The 20,277-nt window shown below is 36.8% G+C and overlaps 1 protein-coding gene across 3 annotated transcripts in view; it reads left to right on the top strand.

Moving 5' to 3' along the window:
- IPO8 (importin 8) overlaps positions 1–18,070 on the top strand; it is a 60,825-nt gene extending 42,755 nt beyond the window's left edge. For all 3 annotated transcript variants that reach the window (XM_019737152.3, XM_019737141.3, XM_074325859.2), the window contains 6 exons: positions 2,292–2,387; positions 8,101–8,321; positions 10,329–10,534; positions 12,761–12,964; positions 15,079–15,195; positions 16,088–18,070. In XM_019737152.3, coding sequence (XP_019592711.3) covers positions 2,292–2,387; positions 8,101–8,321; positions 10,329–10,534; positions 12,761–12,964; positions 15,079–15,195; positions 16,088–16,185 — 942 coding nt within the window. In that variant the 3' untranslated portion in view covers positions 16,186–18,070. The remainder of the gene's footprint in view (positions 1–2,291; positions 2,388–8,100; positions 8,322–10,328; positions 10,535–12,760; positions 12,965–15,078; positions 15,196–16,087) is intronic.
- The last annotated feature ends 2,207 nt before the right edge of the window (positions 18,071–20,277 follow it).

Here is a 20,277-nt window from a genome sequence, read left to right as displayed (position 1 = left end):
ATATCGTAAAGCCCCATGAGGTAGATGTATTATTGTCCTGCTTTTACAGGTGGGGACATTAAGACACAGAGGTTAAGTAGCTTTTCTAAAAACACACCTAGTAAGTGGTAGAACTGGGATTTGAAGCAAGCATTTTGGTTCCAGTGCCCATTCACATTTTGAATCTAGATACACAGCCCTGGAGGTAGAATTTTAAATTTATGTACATAGGGTTGATTCTTGGCTTTGGCCACCACCTGCTTGCTGTTCACCTCATTGATCCATCTGTTTTCTAGCTTCCAAAATTTTAAAGCTGTCTTCTTTTTTCCTTTTCTCCATCTTTGTGGATATATGCCTCTAAAGTCTCTTTATTTTTATTTTAATGGCCTTTTGGGGAGAAATAAAATTAAACAGGAGTGTTCAATCTGTTATCTTACCTGGAACTTCTTTTTAATTCAGTTTTCTTAAATTGTATTTATCTAGGAAATTATCCAGTTCATTTAAGTTTATAAATACAAAAGGAACAGAGTGTTCCCCATTGTATTCTCTTTTCAGTCTCTCCTTTATTTATATTTATACATTTTTCATTCCTAATATTTTTAAATTTTGTTTTCTTTGCTTTTTTTAAAAAATAATTTTTATAAAACTTGTCTATTTCATTGTCTTTTTCCAATAAATCTGGTTTTGGTTTCTCTCTGTTACCTCTTTTTGTCTGTATTTTAAATTTCTGTCTCACCTTTATTCTTTGGGTAAAGTGTTCTTTTATGTCTTGTTTGAACTCTTAATTAATTATTCCATCTTTCTTCTTTTTCTTTTTTAACTTTTATTAGCATTTATTTGATGCTGAATTTACTCCCGGGCCTTAAGTTTTTGTTTCTTCAGTTTCTTCTGAGAGATCTTTTTCTTCTGTGCAACCTCCTCTTCTGGTTTGGAGCAATCTGCCCTTTTTCCATTAGGATCATCTCAGAGTGGCAGGCGGAGCTCATGTGGGGGTTAATCCTCCCGTGAGCTCTGTAAATTCTGCGCAGTGTATTGGGCGCTTCGTTCACTGACTGTGCTCAGTGACCAGAGAGTCTGCATCTAAACCCTTATATTCAGCATCACTCTGTGCGTTTTTAAGCATGTGCAGTAAAAAATTCTGCACTCTGTTTGGGCCACCAACCCTGCATCCAGCTCCACTCTTAGCCCTAGGCAAACGTACCAACTCCCCCATTGTAACAATGGAATGGCACATTGCTTCTGTAAGGTGACATCCTTTACGTACTTGGTGGCTTTTTGGATATGCATATCCATGATGGCCTGGCAGTTTCACAAGTGTTCTCAAAGTGAACACGAAGATTTTGCATGATTTTTGTGGGGTTATCTGGGTCAAATGAATGGCAAAACATTTTCAGAGGTCACCTCAGGCTGCTTATAGGAAGAGCTTAATTTCTAACTTAAGCATGCGTCTACTCTACAAATCTCTTTTCTGGGGACCTTATTATAAGGCAACTGTATTCCAAATTTAACATATGAACGTGTACATTGTGGAATTGTTTATAATAGTGAAGATACAGAATTGACAGTAGGGGAACAGTATGGTAAAGTTGGTTACATTCATATATATATACCGTGTTTCCCCGAAAATAATACCTAACCGGACAGTCAGCTCTAATGCGTCTTTTGGAGCAAAAATTAATATAACACCTGGTCTTATAAGACCGGGTCTTATATTATATTAAAATAAAACCAGGTGTTATATTAATTTTTGCTCCAAAAGACGCATTAGAGCTTATTGTCTGACTAGGTCTTATTTTCGGGGCAACACGGAAGTCCTAAGTGGTTATAATGTCCATGGAAAGTATTTCTAATTATAAAGTCTATGTGGTGAAATTAAAAAGTGTATAGTATTAAATTATGGTTATTATCATGTATAAGTGGGTGCATATGGACAAGAATTCAAAAGGATCAAAAATACAGAGTTTTATTGTTTAAAAGGAAGGTTATTTATTTTGAAATTTCATTGTATTGTTTTGTTGTTTTGGTGCCTTTAAAGGGAAGCTTCATTTACCTAGGTAATTAACTCATATAGCCTACTTTATTAATCCAAGCTTAAGTGAGTGAATTATTGTTCCTTATAAGGAATCTGAGTACATAAGGAAGACAGATGGACTTTATTTTGACCCTCCCTCTTTGGGTTGGCAAGGTAAACTTAAAAAGCAAGCAGATCTATGATTCTAATTGCTGAATTTTTATGGGCTATTTGCTTCATGTGGACCCAATTAAGTTTTATGCAGTGCCACTCACTGCTGAGCTAATTTTAATTACGGCAGGTGCTGTGTGGAGATGCAGGAGAAGATGCAGAATGTCATGCAGCCAAACTTCTTGAAGTCATCATTCTTCAGTGCAAAGGAAGAGGAATTGATCAGGTAAACTTCATACTTAATGTTTACATTTAATATTCTATGGAAAATCTCATGCTTGATGTTTATATTTAAGATTTAGATGCCTGATGAACACTTGTTTATATTATGATGAAAAATAAAAAAGATAGCCTACAGTTTGTGCTTGCTGGTGCACATTCTATTTAAATGACAAAGAAAAATACCCATGCAATTTGGAAATTGTACTTTGCATTCTAGCTGAGAAGAAGATACACAGAAATAAATGTAATAATTTACGGGGCTATCAAGCAAATCATAAAGGAGATAAATGTGTAAATTCTGCACAATTGAATTTCCAGAGATTTGCATTTTCCCTTTGTTTTTGTGTGTGCTATTGCACTATTCCCATATTATCTTTTTTAATCAGAAATGAAGATACTGTGCAAAAAGAAGTGTTTACTGATTTAAACAGTATTACAAATTTTCAATAGGATTAATTTTATTTTTGATGTTATTGTGGAGTGATATTAATTACTGAGAAAAAAGTGTTTAAGTAAAACTGTGGAGTTGTGTCTTTTTTCTTTTAGTTCTGTAATTTTTTTATATCAGCTTTATTGAGGTATAATTCATAGACCATACAGTTCACCCATTTAAAGTGTATAGATTTAGCTATTCTAGAAATTTCATATAAATGAAATCATATGTGGGCCTTTGTGAATAACTTCTCTCACTTAGCATGTTTCAAAGGTTCATCTATGTGATAGCATGTATCAGTACTTCATTTTATTGCTTAACTATTCCACTGTAAGGATATATTGTATTTAGTTTTAGCCATTCATCAGTTGATGGATTTTTGGATTATTTCCATGTTTTGACTATTATAAATAATGTTGTTATATTTTTTTTGAGAAGTGTCTATTCAGATCCTTTGCCCATTTTTAATTATTTGTCTATTATTCAGTTATAGGAGTTTTTATGTATTCTAAATTCAAGTCCTTTATCAGATAATTTGCAAAAATTTTTTCTCAACTTGTGGATTGTCATCACTTTCTTGATGATGTCCTATGAAGCACAAAAGTTTTTAATTTTGATGATGTCCAGTTAACCTTTTGTTTCTTGTGGTTGGTGTCATATTAAGAAATTATTTCTAAATCCAAGTTCACAAAGATTTCATGTTTCCTTGTAAGAGTTTTATAGTTTCAGCACTAATGTTTAGGTATTTTTTGTATGTGGTGTGAGGAAGGGGTCCAAATTCTTTATTTTGCATGTGGATATCAAGGTGTCTCATCACCATTTCTTGAAAAAACTATTTTTTCCCCATTGAATTGTGTCTTGGCACCCTTATCAAATCAATTGACTGTAATTCTGGCTTCTCATTCTACTTGATTAATTTTTTTTGTCCTTAATTTAGGGCTGCAGTGTCTTTATTACTGTATCTTTGTAATAGTTTTGAAATTAGGAAGTTTAAGTTCTTCAATTTTGTTCTGTTGCAAGATTGTTTGGCTATTCTGGTCCCTTGCATTTCCATATAAACTTTAGGATAAGCTTGTCCATTTCAGTAAAGAAGCCAGCTGTGATTGTCAGGCATTGTGCTGAATCTGTAGATCACTTTGGGAAGTATTGTCGTTTTAAGAATATGTAGTCCTTCTGTCCCGGAACATGGGATGTTTTTCCTTTTTTTTTAGGTTATCTTTAATTTCTTTCAAACACGCTTTGGAGTTTTCAGAGTATAAGTTTTTGTTAAAATATTCTTAAGTATTTTATTCTTTTTAGTGCTATTGTAAATGGAATTGTTTTCTTAATTTCATTTTCAAGCTGCTGATTGCGTGTGTGTAGAAATACATTTTTTTGGGTATATTTATCTTGTATTCTGTAACTTTGCCAAACTTGTTTATTAGTCTTAATAACATTTCAGTGAATTCCATAGGATTTTCTTAAATGTCATCTGCAGATAGCGTTTTACCTTTCCAATCTGGATGCTTTTTATTTTAGTTTTCTTGTCTGGTTGCCTTGACTAGAAACTCCAATGCAATGTTGAATAGATGTGGTGAGAGGAGACATCTTGTCTTGTCTCTGATCTTAGGGGACAAAGAAAGCATTCGGTCTTTTCACCATTAAGTCTGATGTTAGCTGTGGGTTTTCATAGATGCCTTTTATCAGGTTGAGGGAGTTCCTGTCTATTCCTAGTTTGTTGAGTGTGTTTATCATGAAGGGGTGTTGAATTTTGTCAGATGCTTTTTCTGCATCTATTGAGATAATCGTGGTTTTTGTCTGTTATTCTATTGAAATGGTGTATCGTATTAATTGATTTTCAGATGTTAAATCAACCATGCATTTCTGGTATACATCTTACTTGGTCATGGAGTATGATCCTTTTTATATATTTCCAGATTCAGTTAGCTGGTGTTTTTTTAAAATTATTTTTGTGTCTATACTCATAAGAAATATTGATCTGCAGTGTTTTTTTTTTAAGACAATTTGTGTAGGCATCCTGCTAGCAGAGTAAATAGGTTCTATCTATCTATCTATCTATCTATCTATCTATCTATCTATCTATCTATCTATCTATCTATTTTAACGAGGGCGCAGCTCACGGTGGCCCATGCGGCAACCTTAGTGTTATCAGCACCATGCTCTAACCAACTGAGCTAACCAACTACTCCTGCAATTTTTTTTTCTTGTGATATATTTGTCTGGCTTTGGTATCAGAGTGATGCTAGCCTCACAGAATGAATTAGGAAGTGCTCCCTCCTCTTCTATTTTCAGGAAGAGTTTGTGGAGTTTGGTGTTTAAATGTCTGGTAGACTTTAGCAGTGAAACCGTTTATGCCTGAGCTTTTCCTTTGAGTCGTTTTTAAATTACTAATTCAATCTATTTGTTATAGATTTAGTCATATTTCTATTTCTTTTTGAGTCAGTTTCAGTAGTTTGCATCTTTTTAGGAATTTGTCCTTTTCATTTAACTAATTCGTTGCCATGCAATTCATAAAACACCGGTATTTCTTTTTGTTTTTGTAGGTCAGTAGTAATGACTCTATTTTGTTCCTGATTTTAGTAATTAGAGTCTTCTATTTTTTCCCCCTTGGTCAGTTGAGTCAGTTTTGTTGATCTTTTGAAGAACCAATGTATGTTACCGCATTATCCAAACAGCACCATCACAACAATTAATACATGTTCCTTGGATTTGGAAAACAAAAAGATTCCTTGTTAGCCCTAACATTTAGGTCTTTAATTTATTTTGAGTTAATTTTTATATGTAGTGTGAGGAAAGAAAGTCGTTTCACCGTTTGGCCAGTGGGGAGCCTCTTGAGTTTGTCATATGAGTGCTTTTGATGTGACCCTAGTAGTATTTGGTAGTTTCCTTGCTATCTGATGTGACTAGATGTTCAGGTTCATCTTGGACATTTCTTGCCCTACCCTGGGAAATGGGAAGTGGTATTTCAAGACTAAGCACAGGAGATATTCATTGCTATTGAGTTGGTTATTGTTTCTACATACGAGAGCCAGGTAATGCATATTGTGTCTTTTTTTTTTTTTTTTTTTCAGATTAATAAATCATTAGTACATGCAGAAATTTTCAATTCAAATTCAGGACTCCATTATTTTTACTTAACCTAATCTCTAGCTCCCATACCAAAAGTCCTGGTTCTCCTCATAATTACTCACTTGCTTTATCTCACTTATATGTACATATAGTCTCAGAACAATTATGTTAATGTTATCACCAACACATAATTACTAGAAACAGTTTAAGATTTTTCAGTAGCTCCTTTTATCCACAGGGTATGTCCATGTACTAGGGATATGTGTAGTGAAAATATAGTTAAATCATTAAATTTTAAAGTCATTTAAAATAATCCCTGTTTGGTTGATTAATTTGTTTCATTTTATTTTAATTTTTAGGGGTTGCTTAAAATTTTTCTTAAATGAATGTATAAAACTTACATAGTTCCAAAGCCTAATTTATAAAATCAGATATGTTCAGGAAAGTTTAGCTTACATCCCTGTCTCCTCTACCCTTACTTTCTGTCCCCATTTCCCCCCACCCCCCAGTTTTTAGTTATGTTTCATTTGAAATAATAAGCATATAGATATATTCATTCTCTCCTTACCTTCTTAAGTAGTAGCATACTATACATATTTTTTTTCAATCCTGACACTTTCAATTAATAATGCATCCTGCATGTCACTCCATAGTTGTATGTAGAGGTATTCTGCATTCCTTTTTGAAGCTGCATAGTTCCATATTTGTGGATTTACGTAGTCTGTTCAACTAGTTCCCATAATTGAGTTTGTTTCAATGTAATATAAAAGGATAATTTTAGTTTTTACTAGTTTAAAACCTCAAGGTTTCTTTATATTCTTAATGGCTTTGCATGTAATAGTAAATATTTGTTAAAGTAAAACTTTATTTTTAAAAGAACTCAAAAAGAGCTTTTCGAGCTTAGTTTACATTTTTTTGTGTTGCTTCATGGATTCACAGTAATTCTTTGACCATAGTAATAATTTTTAACGTAGCCTATATGTTCCTTATGTTGTTCTATCAAATCAGAACACAGATGCCTCTGTATCAGAATATGAGCAGAAATCAATAGAGTTAAACTAGTCATCTCGTTATAAACTTGTAGTCTTAAAAGTACCAAATACTCGTATAGTCATGTATTTTGATTTAATATGTCATCTTAAACAAGGCTAGTATTCTGCTGATGCCAATGTTTTTATAGTTTCACCTACTAAAGAAAACACTAAATTTGACTTAAATTTCTACGTGAAACCTTGATTTTTAATTTATTGTTTAGTAAACTTTATGTTTTAGAGCAGTTTTAGCTTCATAGCAAAATTGAGCAGAAAATACAGAGATTTCCCGTAAACCACACGTGCACGGTCTGTCCCATTACTAACATCCCCCACTAGAGTGGTACACTGGTTACAGCTGACGAGCCTACACTGACACATCATTATCACCCAAAGTCCATAGTATACATTAGGGTTCACACTTTGTGTACATTCTATGAGTTTGGACAAATTTATAATGACATGTATTCGCCTTATAGTAACACACACAGTAGTTTCATTGCCCCAAAAATCCTGTTCTACCTGTTCATCTCATCCTCCCCTGAAACCTTGATTTTAAAAATTTACTTTTAAAATGAACTTATATGGAGACCTCAAAATTTTATTCTACATAAATAACTTCAGCCCAGCCATATCAATTGACAAATAATTATTGGCAAATATTTATAATACAATTAGTTCATCAATGTTTTATTTTAGAATTGGAGTGAGATGATTTTGTTTTAATGTGTCAAGTTCACCATTTTCTCTTATACGAACAGGAATTTTCTTTCTCAAGAGAAGTTCTGATCACATCATGCTTATCCTGAGTCTTATTTGTTGATCTCCCTAATTTGATTTCTCACCATAGTCATTTATCTTAAACTTGGAAAGGCTAAGTCCACATTTGGATATTGCCATCATTTGGGTGTGGACTCTTGTAGGCCAATCTCCAACTAACTGTGATCTGCACTTAAAGGGGAAGGAGACTTTTTGGTGCTACTCTCTTTGGCCATTTCACCTCTCCAGATTTTTATGAGAATATAAATTTACTATCTTGAAAAATGATTTAAATAAGCAAAAGTTTTATTTTCATTAAAATAGTTTTATTTATCGATTATACTTTTACCAAGATTCAGCATTCTATAAAAGTTACTTGGTTTCTCTGTGTGTGATTGATTCTCTCTTTTTTTCTTTCCCTCTAGTGCATTCCACTTTTTGTTCAACTTGTCTTGGAGAGATTAACCCGAGGGGTCAAAACTAGTGAGCTCCGTACTATGTGTCTTCAGGTTGCAATTGCTGCCTTGTACTACAACCCTGATTTGCTGCTACATACCTTAGAAAGAATTCAGTTGCCTCACAACCCTGGACCTATAACTGTACAATTTGTAAATCAATGGATGAATGATACAGACTGTTTTCTTGGGTATGTGTCTTCTGCATTTTATACTGCTTTTCTGTTTCTGGAAAGCTGATTTTTAAAATATGTACATATAATAGCATATAGAAAGATAATTTTCATATCTTAAGAACTGTTTTATAGTGTATTGTTAACATATTTAATTTTTAGAGAATTAAGAATGTGTTTCAGCAGTATAATCTAGTGGAAAGAACGTAGCCTCTGAAAATTAGGTATAGACTTTCTGCACTTGCTTTTGACTTGTGTGTGTTGTTATATCTCTAGGTAACAAAAATTAATATCCGTCTTGGTTCCATGACTACTAAGTGTCTGTGGATAAAAACATTCTAAATGGAGTAAGATTTCTAAGGAAAATACCAGTCTGATAAAGATATAATGTACTGTCCTGGACTGTGGACTCTTTTCAGATCTCAAGGGAGTCTGTTCTCAAATGTGAGGTCAGAATGATTGGTTGTAGCCCAGACGCTGCCCTGGTAGGAGAGTTTGGCCTTATGGGAAACACTCTCCTCGTTTCCTAACAGGAAAAGTGAGATTCCAAAGTAGTAGTTATATACCCTCCTCAAGTGACCCAACACATAGTACTGACAGTTAGAAAATTTGAGCTAGATTGTTGACTGATTAGTTTAACACATTAGAAGTAACTAAAGTTCTTTTTAAGTTTTGTAAGATCATTTAGAAAAATTTGCTGAGGGGAAAAGAATTCCAACAGGAGAAGTAGTTAGGACACTGCTAAGTGGTGGGGAGATGATGGAGGCCTGAATTGGGATGTAGAGTACGAGTGGGGGAAGATCTTTATAAGCTGCTATGTTTATTCTAATTTTTCTATTTGTAGGAGATTGGGATTTGTCCCTGTTTCAGATTTCTTATTAAAGCCTTGAAGGGAAAAACATACTTCTAAAACAGAAATTGTGCTTAATTAAAGTCTTCTGTGACAAAGGTTCAGGAAGTAGAGGTTTGGTCATTCTCAGTTACGCAGTTGGTACGCTTATCTCTTTATTAGCATCTATAAGCAGCTTTCCAGAGATGGAATGTCCATTTCAGCTATTGCATGGACTGGGCATGCTTGGATTGTGCTTCCTTGGACTTTTTAAGAGTCCCACGAGATAATCATCTTTCCTGCTTTGATCCTCCTGACACTTGAGATGCACTATTAGTTAGGGTCAACACGGATGAGAAAGCCCTCAGGATGAGTACGGTTCCTGTTATAGCGTACTACTTTGGCAGTAGTAACTTGAATGAATCAGTCAATGAAAATAATGAAGAATAACAGAAGCTTGTAATATGTTCATCATTGGGTTTGTTGTATATTACTCATTTTAAACAACTTGAATTACTGCACATGAATTTTTGTTCATGTCTGCAATCTTAGGTGTTATGCAATATAGTAGTCTTTTCATTCTCAATATTTTTAGTTTTAAACTATTTAGAAGAAAAATTTAGTAGAAAAATGTGTGTAATGTATATTGGTCAAATGTTTCCTTCATAGTTAAATTTTCCTTATTTTGTGTTACAGCAGAGGACATTTAATAGATTTACTTACAGCCATAAATTCAGCTTATTAGATCCTGAGTTTTTGAAATAGCTTTTGACACCTGGGGTTAGTGTACCATATATCTGCCAAGAAACCTTGTAGACCAATTTACTGAAGACAAAGTCTAAGGAATTCTTCATTTTTTCCATTGGATAGGAATTTTATGCTGTCAAATAAGGTGTTTTTAATTTAATACAACTTGTTATTCCAAGACCCAGATATAGCATTTATATTAATTATAAATTGATATTACAGCAAGATTTCACCATACTGATTGCAGACTCCCATAAGTCTTTGAGGATAATAATTGGTTTACAAAACTCGATTTACATAGGATTTCGTTTGTTACAAAATGGGAGAGACCTCTGTATAATTCCAATGAATGAACCTTAGAGTACACCTTGGACATTCCTTTTTGCAGTTTCCTCAGAATTTGTCCTCATTCCTTATGTGTACATTTTTTTTTCCTTCATAATTTGCAGGCATCATGACCGGAAGATGTGTATAATAGGACTGAGTATCCTCTTGGAATTGCAAAATCGACCTCCTGCAGTAGATGCTGTGGTGGGACAGATTGTGCCCTCAATTCTTTTCCTTTTCCTTGGCCTCAAGCAGGTCTGTGCTACTAGACAACTGGTAAACCGGGAAGATCGCTCAAAAGCAGAGAAAACTGATATGGAAGAAAATGGTAAAGTCTTCTAACTGCAGTGAATGCAAGAATTGATTTTGATTTGAGCATGCATTTTCTTTGAATTTTAATCTGTAGTCATTGAACAAATTTACATTTTTTGGCCTGTTGCACATTTAACGAATACTTTGGGTTTGGTTGGCTTAATTGTATCATTGATATAAGTTTATATTTGTTCATTTTTTGACACTTTAGAGATTTATTATTGAGCCTAGTGAAATGTTGTTACACCCTGGGACATACATTTATAATAGAATTAAGTGGTCTTAAATAAGTTAGCAACCTAGTGTTTTTTGCTTGTTTTTTGGTGCTCAGTCTCAATGAAGGCAGCAGCTATGAGTTAAATTAACCATGAGACTGAGAAGTGTCAGAGTACAGCAGATTAGTAGAGAGTGCTTGGTTTTTCTTTTCGTAGTTCTTAGGTGACTCATCATCAAAAATTATAATTGGGAGATATTTGTAGTTTGCATGTTATGAATTTAGAATAAAGTACGTAAATGAAGGTGATTTGCTTAACCAAGAGTTAGAATAAGATTGTTCGAGTCAAGAATATTAGATCTTTATTTTATTTAATGATATTTAATATTACTACTGGGGCCCAGGAGGTAAAACATTATCCAACTCTAAATGGAGTTTTTCCTCTTTCGGTTAAAAACAGGTATTTCTTAAATTGGGAAAAATCAGAACTTTTCCAGGAGTACATGCAACACTATTTTTTTGTAGTACTATTTCTTTACTAGAAGCTTTTTTTCCCTAAATATATATATATTTTTTTGAGATTTTATTGGGGAAGGGGAACAGGACTTTATTGGGGTACAGTGTATACTTCCAGGACTATTTTCCTAGTCAAGTTGTTGTCCTTTCAATCCTAGTTGTGGAGGGTGCCGTTCAGCTTCACGTTGTTGTCCTTTCAGTCTTAGTTGTGGAGGGCGCAGCTCAGCTCCAGGTCCAGTTGCCGTTGCTAGTTGCAGGGGGCGCTGCCCACCATCCCTTGCGGGGAGTCGAGGAATTGAACTGGCAACCTTGTGGTTGAGAGCCCGTGCTCCAACCAACTGAGCCAATCAGGAGGCAGCTCAGCTGAAGGTGCTGTGTTCAATCTTAGTTGCAGGGGCACTGCCCACCATCCCTTGCGAGACTTGAGGAGTTGAACCGGCAACCATGTGGTTGAGAGCCCACTGGCCCATGTGGGAATCGAACCGGCAGCCTTCGGAGTTAGGAGCATGGAGCTCTAACCGCCTGAGCCACCGGGCTGGCCCTTTTTTTGCTAAATAGATGCCAATAATTATAGAATTCCTTTTTAGTATGTTACGATGTTCTCTTTTTAATTTCTTATATTGCTCACTTTTTATTAGCTTATAATTAATGTGACTTGAGGGAAATTTTTCTAGTTATATCCCAGACTTCCTTGTTGAATTTCTTACTAAAGTATAGAATAATTAACTAGCAAAGGTATTTCTTGCTGTCTTTGTAATTATAACTTTTCTGTATATATATGTGTACATGTGTACACACACAGACACACAGACACACAGACACACACACACATTAATGTATGTGGTTAAAACTATGGCTTCTTGCCTTATTTCTAAAACTATCTTACAGTTTAATCCAAGTGTTTTCTGTCTTCTGGTTATTTATAATACTGGTCTTACTGCTTAGAACACACGGGCACTGAAAATAGAAACAGAATCCATGGCGATATACAATTCACCTTTTAACTTTTCAACCCACATGTAGCTATTTTATTTTTCCTTTACATTTCTATATTTGTCTGTTTCTATTAGTAGAAATGATCTCTTCACCTGAGCATTTCTGAGCAGTTCATAGTTAAGAGACCTGAATTCTCAGTGGGAGGGCATTGTTATTTAAAACACATGAACTGACTGTACAATTATTTTATGTCTTTTTTTTGACAAAAATATTAATTGGGTATCTGTGGTTAAATAGTGTTTTATATTAATAAACATGAGGCAGCCATAGAAAAACAGTAACAATGTTCAGCTGGACCACAGGTTTAAGCATAGTTGGAAATTATTTTCAGTGAGGAAGATAGTCATTTTCAGTTTAGCAAACTAATGATAAGGATTGTTTTTTATAATTTTATGTAAAATTACGGGGTAGTTTTTTTTCATTTCCAGAATATCATTTTATAATTTCTGTTTTCTTTATGGAATTTTATATTTTGTCCTTATGTGTTTTGATTCCTTTTAAATAACGGATTCACAGAGGAGATTTCAAGTGACGAAGAGGAGGCCAATGTAACTGCACAAGCAATGCAGTCTAATAATGGACGAGGCGAAGATGAGGAGGAAGATGATGATGACTGGGATGAAGAAGTATTGGAAGAAACTGCCCTTGAGGGATTCAGTACTCCACTTGACCTTGACAACAGTGTGGATGAATACCAATTTTTTACGCAAGCACTACTAAGTATGTCTTTACTCCCTAAGTCTTCAGATATTTTTTCTAAACTTTTTCTTCATTTCCTCCTATTAGAAGTTGTTTTGGGATCTGCCCTAAATTGACTTAGATTCTTTTAAAAAACTTCATTTTTATTGTGGAAATCCCCAAACATATACAAAATGAGAGAGAATAACAGTGACTTACCCCTCACCCAGTTGCAGCAACCTTCTTCCTTGTAGAGTGGCAGGGGAGGCTGCAGGTCATCCTCACAAACATAATTTCAGGCAAGAGTATCTGTGTAGTTGTACATCCTCTAGAGATCAATGGATAAGCATTTCTACAAAAAAGAATGAAGTACTCAGTCATATGTTGCTTAAAAATTATGGCCATAAACTTATTAGCAATTCACAGTCCTCATGGGAAGGAACAGAGTCCAGTTGCCATAAGAGAGTAACTTTTTACTACATAAGCAATTTACCAATTTTGTATAGTAAAGGACACTGTACAGTTAAAGGATTCATAAAAGATTGGGAGAAAATATTTGCCACATACATGTCATAGGCTTAAGATTCACAGTTAACAAAGACCTACAAATGAGTAAGACCAGTAACCTAGTATAAAGATGGAAGATGTAAATGGAAAACTTATAGAACTAAAAATAAATAATTAACCAATGAAAATAGTCATATAACTATTATAAAGAAATCACAATGAAAAAATCTTATTAATGTAGATTGTTTTATAGTTATATATTATTTCCATGGTCATGCTATAATTCATTTCCATTGATGGACATAAAAGTATTTCCATTTTTTTTTTGCTGTTACAAGCAATATTAAAATGAATATCCTTGTGTATAAAATATTGTTACTAACAAGGCAATGCTAGTATCCTATATTGGCATGATTTAGTGTTGCTAAACATACCATTACTGAAGGTAAAACCACCTCTGTTTTATTGAAATTTAGCAGGAACTAGATAGGGTGCAGAGAATAACATTCCAAAGCCCGGGGAACATAAGAGCATAAATGTGGAGATGGGAATGGGGAAGGTGTGCTCAAAGGCCATTGCTTCCAGACGTGGGTGTGCATCATAAGCAGCAAGGAAGCTTTTAGGTCTTGGGTGGGATGTTAGGGTATGTATTTAAAATTGCTCCTCAAGAGAAAGGCAACCAGCTTTGGATCAGCATATAGAGACCAGTGCTTAAATCTCTGTGAAGTGATAAAATGGGACCAAATTGTGGTAGCCTTGAATTCTGGACTGAGGTAGTCTTTATCCCATTTCCCGCTGGAGAGTTGTTGGATGTTTTGCTGTAAGGAAGTGACCTCAGGAAAGTGGTAGTTTCCTTCAGGGGAGATGTGATGATGTGCAAAGAGAACTGACGGGGGTCGGGGTAGGGGGGTGGGGGTGGGGGTGGGGTGTAGACTCTGGAACAAAGCATTAGGAGATTACTTTATTGATTTAGGATAATAGGGTCCTGGAGTGGGAGGATGGTATTTGATGGAAAGACGCATACAGGAGAAAGACTTTAAGAAACCAGTAGAGGATTGGATGTGGAGAAGGCATAGTTAAGGATATTAGGGATTTACAGTGGTTGACTAGGAAACTGATAGAACTATGATGGAAATGGGGAGATAAAGAAGGTTTGGGAGATAAAATGTTAGATTTGGGTTTGGTTGTGCTGAGTTTGAGGCAAGCTGTCTAAATGGAAAAGTCCAGGAGGCTTAGGGAAAAGTTTTGCCTAAAGGTACAAATTTGAGTTCTTGGTGTAAGAGCAATGCTGAAGCTGCAGGTAATATGAGAATTCTGGAGGAAATGGTGAAAAGTGGGGAAAGGTGTTTCCCAAGATCTGGGTTTTAGGGAGCATTCATAATTACTAAACCCTAGAAAGAAGAGGAGATGGCGAAGGAGGTGGGAAACTTAGGCAAAGAGAGATTTTCGATGTCCCAGCCATCCTTTAGCCCCACATAGTTGGCTACTAAGTGGGCACCTGGAAGTAATCCTTGGTTGGAATAAGTTTCATCACTTTGTGTTTGTCTCTTACTGTCTGCAATCATTTCATTGTAATTTGATTGTCATTATTATTCTCTACTTGTCCCTGCGTTCCCTTTTCCTCCCTCCCCTACCTCTAAATGCAACAGCTGTGCAGAATCGGGATGCTGCCTGGTACCAGCTGCTGATGGCACCACTCAGTGAGGACCAGAGGAGAGCGTTGCAGGAGGTGTACACGCTGGCCGAGCACCGGCGGACGGTGGCAGGTCAGCCCGGGGGACTGGGCTCCAAAGTCTGTCTTATTTGATAAGCCTGGTGGCACCAACATACTGTTTTTTAAATTGTTACAAGCTAACATTTCAATACAATAAGGAACTGTCTATATTGTATGATCTTTTTAATCATTCATGATATCTTAGCTCTGCAAAACACTGTGCATTACGTATTATGTTTCTTGTAATGGTGGTGTCATTCATTTCCTTATCCTATTTGGAGCCAAATGTAAGATGTAAGGATTGGGATGAGTCTCACTGAGGGAGAGTTAATCAGCTGGATCACCCACCTCCACATCTTAACCACAGATGGACCAACGGCACTTTATGAGTTCTTGCAAGGACCTTGTATTTTTAGAAAGTCTCCATTTCTATTTGTTGGGTTTTACATGTTGGTGATTTTTCTTGATTTTCGATTATTGAGATAGAGACATTGTTTTCTGCAGACATCATTATGGTCACTCCTAGAAAATCAATGGAAAGGATTTTGTAATTACAAAAATATTTTCCTGGGAAACATCACGGAAGAGGCATCTAGAGTTTAGAACCCAGTTTTTGTGCACTGACTTAGATTGTCAGTTCTGCATAGAATCTCCTTTTGGTACGAGAGGTGTGGGCGTCCTTTCAGGAGTAGAGAATATGGAGCTAGTGGAACTCAACTTGGAGACTTGTTTTCGTTTCGCTCATTGTTAGCCAACAGTTTTCCCATGAGAGTAAACACAGCTGCTTACTGAGCTGCATCTGTTAAAGGTGAATGCTCAGTTGGGACCATGCGTCACACTCCTTCACGGTGCTGAGTGTAGAGAATCTGGCTCCTTTAAGCTCCTTTCTAGCTTCGTCACCTTAAATATTCTTCTTTTCTTCCCTTTCTCTCGATAAATACTAGAGGCAAAGAAGAAGATTGAACAACAGGGAGGCTTCACCTTTGAAAACAAAGGCGTCCTCTCTGCGTTTAACTTTGGGACGATGCCCAGCAACAATTGAAAGAAGCAACATCCAGTGACCAGGCGTCACCGTGACATTTTATTTCACCAGGGGATGTGGGGGTCGGGGAGGAGTGCAGGGGGCTGCTCTGGAGCCCTCCTGCTCTGCCAGTCACCGCCTGGCGTTGGGCAGCACTTTCACCCACTCTCCCCTTCCGCTTTGACCTTTCTCACCCTGAAATATGTATTTTAAGCAGCTACTGTATGTATGAGTTTAACGGCAAACAAAATCATTGGACTGAAAAGGACAAATCATATGCTCCAAAGGATGAATGACCAAGGTGATTTTTAGAGGACTGAATTGCACGTCTCAGGTTTTTGCCATGCAGAATCAATGGATTTATGCGGATAACAGTGCCTTCTGTTGTACATGAATTATCTGAAAACATTTTTTTGGAGTGCATTGCAATTTTTTTTTAAAGCATAAAACCTATTTCTAGATATAATGGAAACCTTGGCTATACATTGACTTATTCTGCATTTTACTATGTGAATTTACTGTTAGGCATTTAGCTACAAGTCACTCTGGTTTCAAAAACACCACTGCTCCCCTTGCTCAGCCTGCTGCTGGGGACTTTCCTCTGGGGTCGTAAAAGATGCACTGGCTCTGGTTTCTCATCCGCCGTTTTGTGGCTTTCCTAAGAAGTGTCTTATTCCCTCTCCCATCATATTTTTCAGCCCCGAAAGGGTAGTATTTCTTTCGGAGTCAGCAAAGGATGAGTATCAATTTCATTTATAACCTGATACGTTCAGGACTCAAAAATTTCTTAGCAGCAAGTGGCGGGGACTCTTTAGTCACTGGAATTCATAAGTCCAAGTATATTCTGAATCATGTACTTAATTATGCAGTTAATTGATAATTATACTAAAGCACATTGAACTTCTAGGAGAAAGGTGCTACATAAGCACGCTGTTGTTCCGCTTGGGGGCTTGCATTTTTAATACCTTATCATTCCAGCTGTGTTGGACCTGGGTCCAAAGTGTTTTGTAACCATCTTTTTTATCTAGGAAAGAGACCCGAACCTAACTTCTTGCTTTCTCACGCATCTGAATTTATTCCTGCCTAATCCATTCTAGTCTTTATTATAGTTCAGTTTGGCTTCTTATATTTTTCAAGGATTGGGGCTATTGGTCAGCTGCTCTCTTAGATAGTAATGATGGAAGATCGCCCATTGAAAATATTGCAGATGGAGGTAACAGCTGTTTTTCTCAGCTGATTCGAGACCAGAATATGGATCACAGTGTTTTCATTCAGTAAAGTGAAAGTGTATTTTCAAAACTTAATATATTACTCTATGTGATGCAGTTTTCCATTTTTGTGAAATGTTTGCGGCTTATATTTCCCATTAGTGACTGGAGGAATGTTCTCCAGGGGCTTCCTACATTACCATCTCTTGTTAATATCACTCTTTTTTAGAATTTCAGGTTATTTACGTAGTTTTCACAGAAGTAGCCTAAGAAGCCATGAGTTTCGGAGTTAAACGATCCCCTGCTTTCCACTGTCTCTCTCTTCCCAAGGCATTGATGTTGAACGTGCCAACTGGTGGTCAGAAGAGAAAGATGGCGTTGGGGGAAAGTTTAGAGATCTTCAGCTTTGAAACTGTTCTTATTCTTCCCATGTCCCAAATTGTTTAATTTTAACATAAATAATATGCCTTCACACTGGATTGTAAAAGGCATGTGATTTTATTTTTGTGATGTATTGTCTTCTGCAGTATTAAAGGGAAAGACTTGTTAATGTGTATCATCTTATCTTGTTTTTGAAGCCAGGGTAGTTGTATAATTTTGTTACCAGCAGTGCTAATCTGAATGTGATCTGGTTACCTTGGAAATGCAGGAACTTACATGAATGTACTGTAAAGTAAAATGCGGACTGATTCCCAAGACCTTGACCTTTGTTGTGTGTAATGTTTTCTGAAATGTGGAGGTGCTTTAGGCAGGTGATTAAAAACTCGTCAGTATGTTTTTCCTGACTTCTGGGGATCTGGAACAAGGTGGCTGGTGCTGGTCTGGGAGGGTAACAGAGGCTCTTCAGGAACAGCTAAAGAGTGGGGTGTGTTGAGAGCTAGAGCCCGTCTCATAAGCCAGGGCTTCCACATGAGTGTGATAAAAGCTCCAAGAAAGCAAAAGCCACTTAACCACACCAGGACCTTGAGGGAAAGGAGAAGGTGCTCAAATTGGAGCCACCTTCGATGGGCCGACATCAAATTAGGAGCCATCAAAACTGAGCAGAATGGTAAATGCTGGCCTTTTGTTTCTCAAATACTTACCTAGCATGGCAGTAAACTTCTTTCCCCCACTTCTAATTTATGTTAAGACCATACTGAACCAGTAAATTGTTAATCAGTGAAAACTCCTAAGATAGAAAACAATTATTTTAAATGATGTCATTTAAGTAATACATTGAATTACATTCCCATTTTCTGTGTAGCAGTTGAGACTGAAAACTGTAATAAATCCATGGAGGAAATCAAGGGAAACTTGGCTTTGTGATCAGAGACCACCGGAGACAGAGAATGAGAGAGCGAGAGAGGGAGTGTGTACGTGCACCTTACACAGTGATCTTTCCTGCCCTTGTTTTGAGATCAGCGTGCAAGTGCTAACTTGGGTGGGTTGGAAACGTCTTGGGTGGTCCACTTGTGAGTATGGCACAGAAGCAATGAACAAAGGATTGAATTATGCTTTAGGAAGAAGCACAAACACGAAGACAACTGTGGCTGACCCTGTAGCCAGAAGTCAAGCGTGTATGCAACAGAAAGTGAGTGGCTGGGAAGCAGGAGAGTCTGGGCCAGACAGCAGTACTGAGGGAAGGAAGGGCTGTCTTGTGGAAAAAGAGAGTGCCAAGACTGCTATCAAGGGAGGAGATGAGTGAATGTGTGTGCCCCCTGCAGGGCGCATGAGAGGGCGGTCACCTTGTAGATTACCCAACTTGAAAAAAATTTCTCAAGTAGATGGGTGCCTCTTAAGATCTAGAAACTGCAGGCTTCCCAAAGAGTTTGGAATTTATAGGGGGCTAACAGCAACTCAGGCAGGAGTGACCTTATGGATAATTTCCCCTCAGGACCTCCGTGGGCATGAAGGGAAAACCCAGGGAAGTTGGGAAGCTGCGAACTACATAGCAAGACCTCATGGCACCTTTCAGCTGTGACCCAGTGTCCCACACAATGCTCTTCTTAGTTTTTAGAGTGACTCGTCATTCCTACTGGCCAGTGAGTGAGGACAATACCCTTATTTCTCCTTCTTTGCAGTCATTCTCTCCTGGGAACTTGTGCAGCTTCACATATGCTGATTTCCAGACAGTCTGATTCCACTGGTCTTATCTCTCCTTACATATGTCAATGAATTAGAATTCTGTAAAGTGAATGATTTCTCTGGCCTTGGAATTCCTCTTCTTTTTCATATCTCTTGTGTTTGTTCTATTGTGTTGCACCTTGAATTGCTCATGCCATTGATTATATGACGTTTAAAAAAACACGGTGAATGTTTAAATGTTAAAAATTATTACAGTAAAAGACACATTGCCATTAATCCCCCTCAAAATACTTCCACTTGCTTTGAACACACTTATCCCATCATTCTTGCCACTTTCTGAAGCATTTCTGCAAGTCCTCTTTTGTGGGTGTCTTTAGTTTCGCTGTCATGCCTGCCTTGATGTCCTGAGTCAATTCAAAACGTTTACCTTTCATGGTCACTTTTACTTTGGGGAAGAGCCAGAAGTTGCTTGGTGCCAGATCCGGTGAATAAGGTGGATGAGGACACAGCGTAATGTGTTTATTTGACAGAAATTGCTGTACCAGAAGCGATGTGTGACACGGAGCCTTTCCGTTGTGCTCAAAGAATACAGTGAATGCTGCTGCCAGGTTCCATCCAATGGGAAGGCAGGGATCTTCAATACAGGAAGCGGCGCATCAACCTTAGTGTGGGACAAGTTTTAACTTGTTCGGTGTAGTCAGTCGGATGTGAGCTACAGTTGAGAGAAGGTGTGTTTTAAAGTGTGCTGTAAATCATCTTCCATCATGACAATGCTCCGTGTCACACATCGCTTCGGGTATACGGTAATTTCTGTCAAATAAAAACATTACGATGTCTCCTC

Source organism: Rhinolophus sinicus, chromosome 1, assembly GCF_057876585.1.
Source record: "Rhinolophus sinicus isolate RSI-liver-muscle chromosome 1, RSI-T2T, whole genome shotgun sequence".
Taxonomy (NCBI): Eukaryota; Metazoa; Chordata; class Mammalia; order Chiroptera; family Rhinolophidae; genus Rhinolophus; species Rhinolophus sinicus.
Note: the sequence above shows the minus strand (reverse complement) of the source record. Positions and strands in the feature narration are given on the sequence as shown.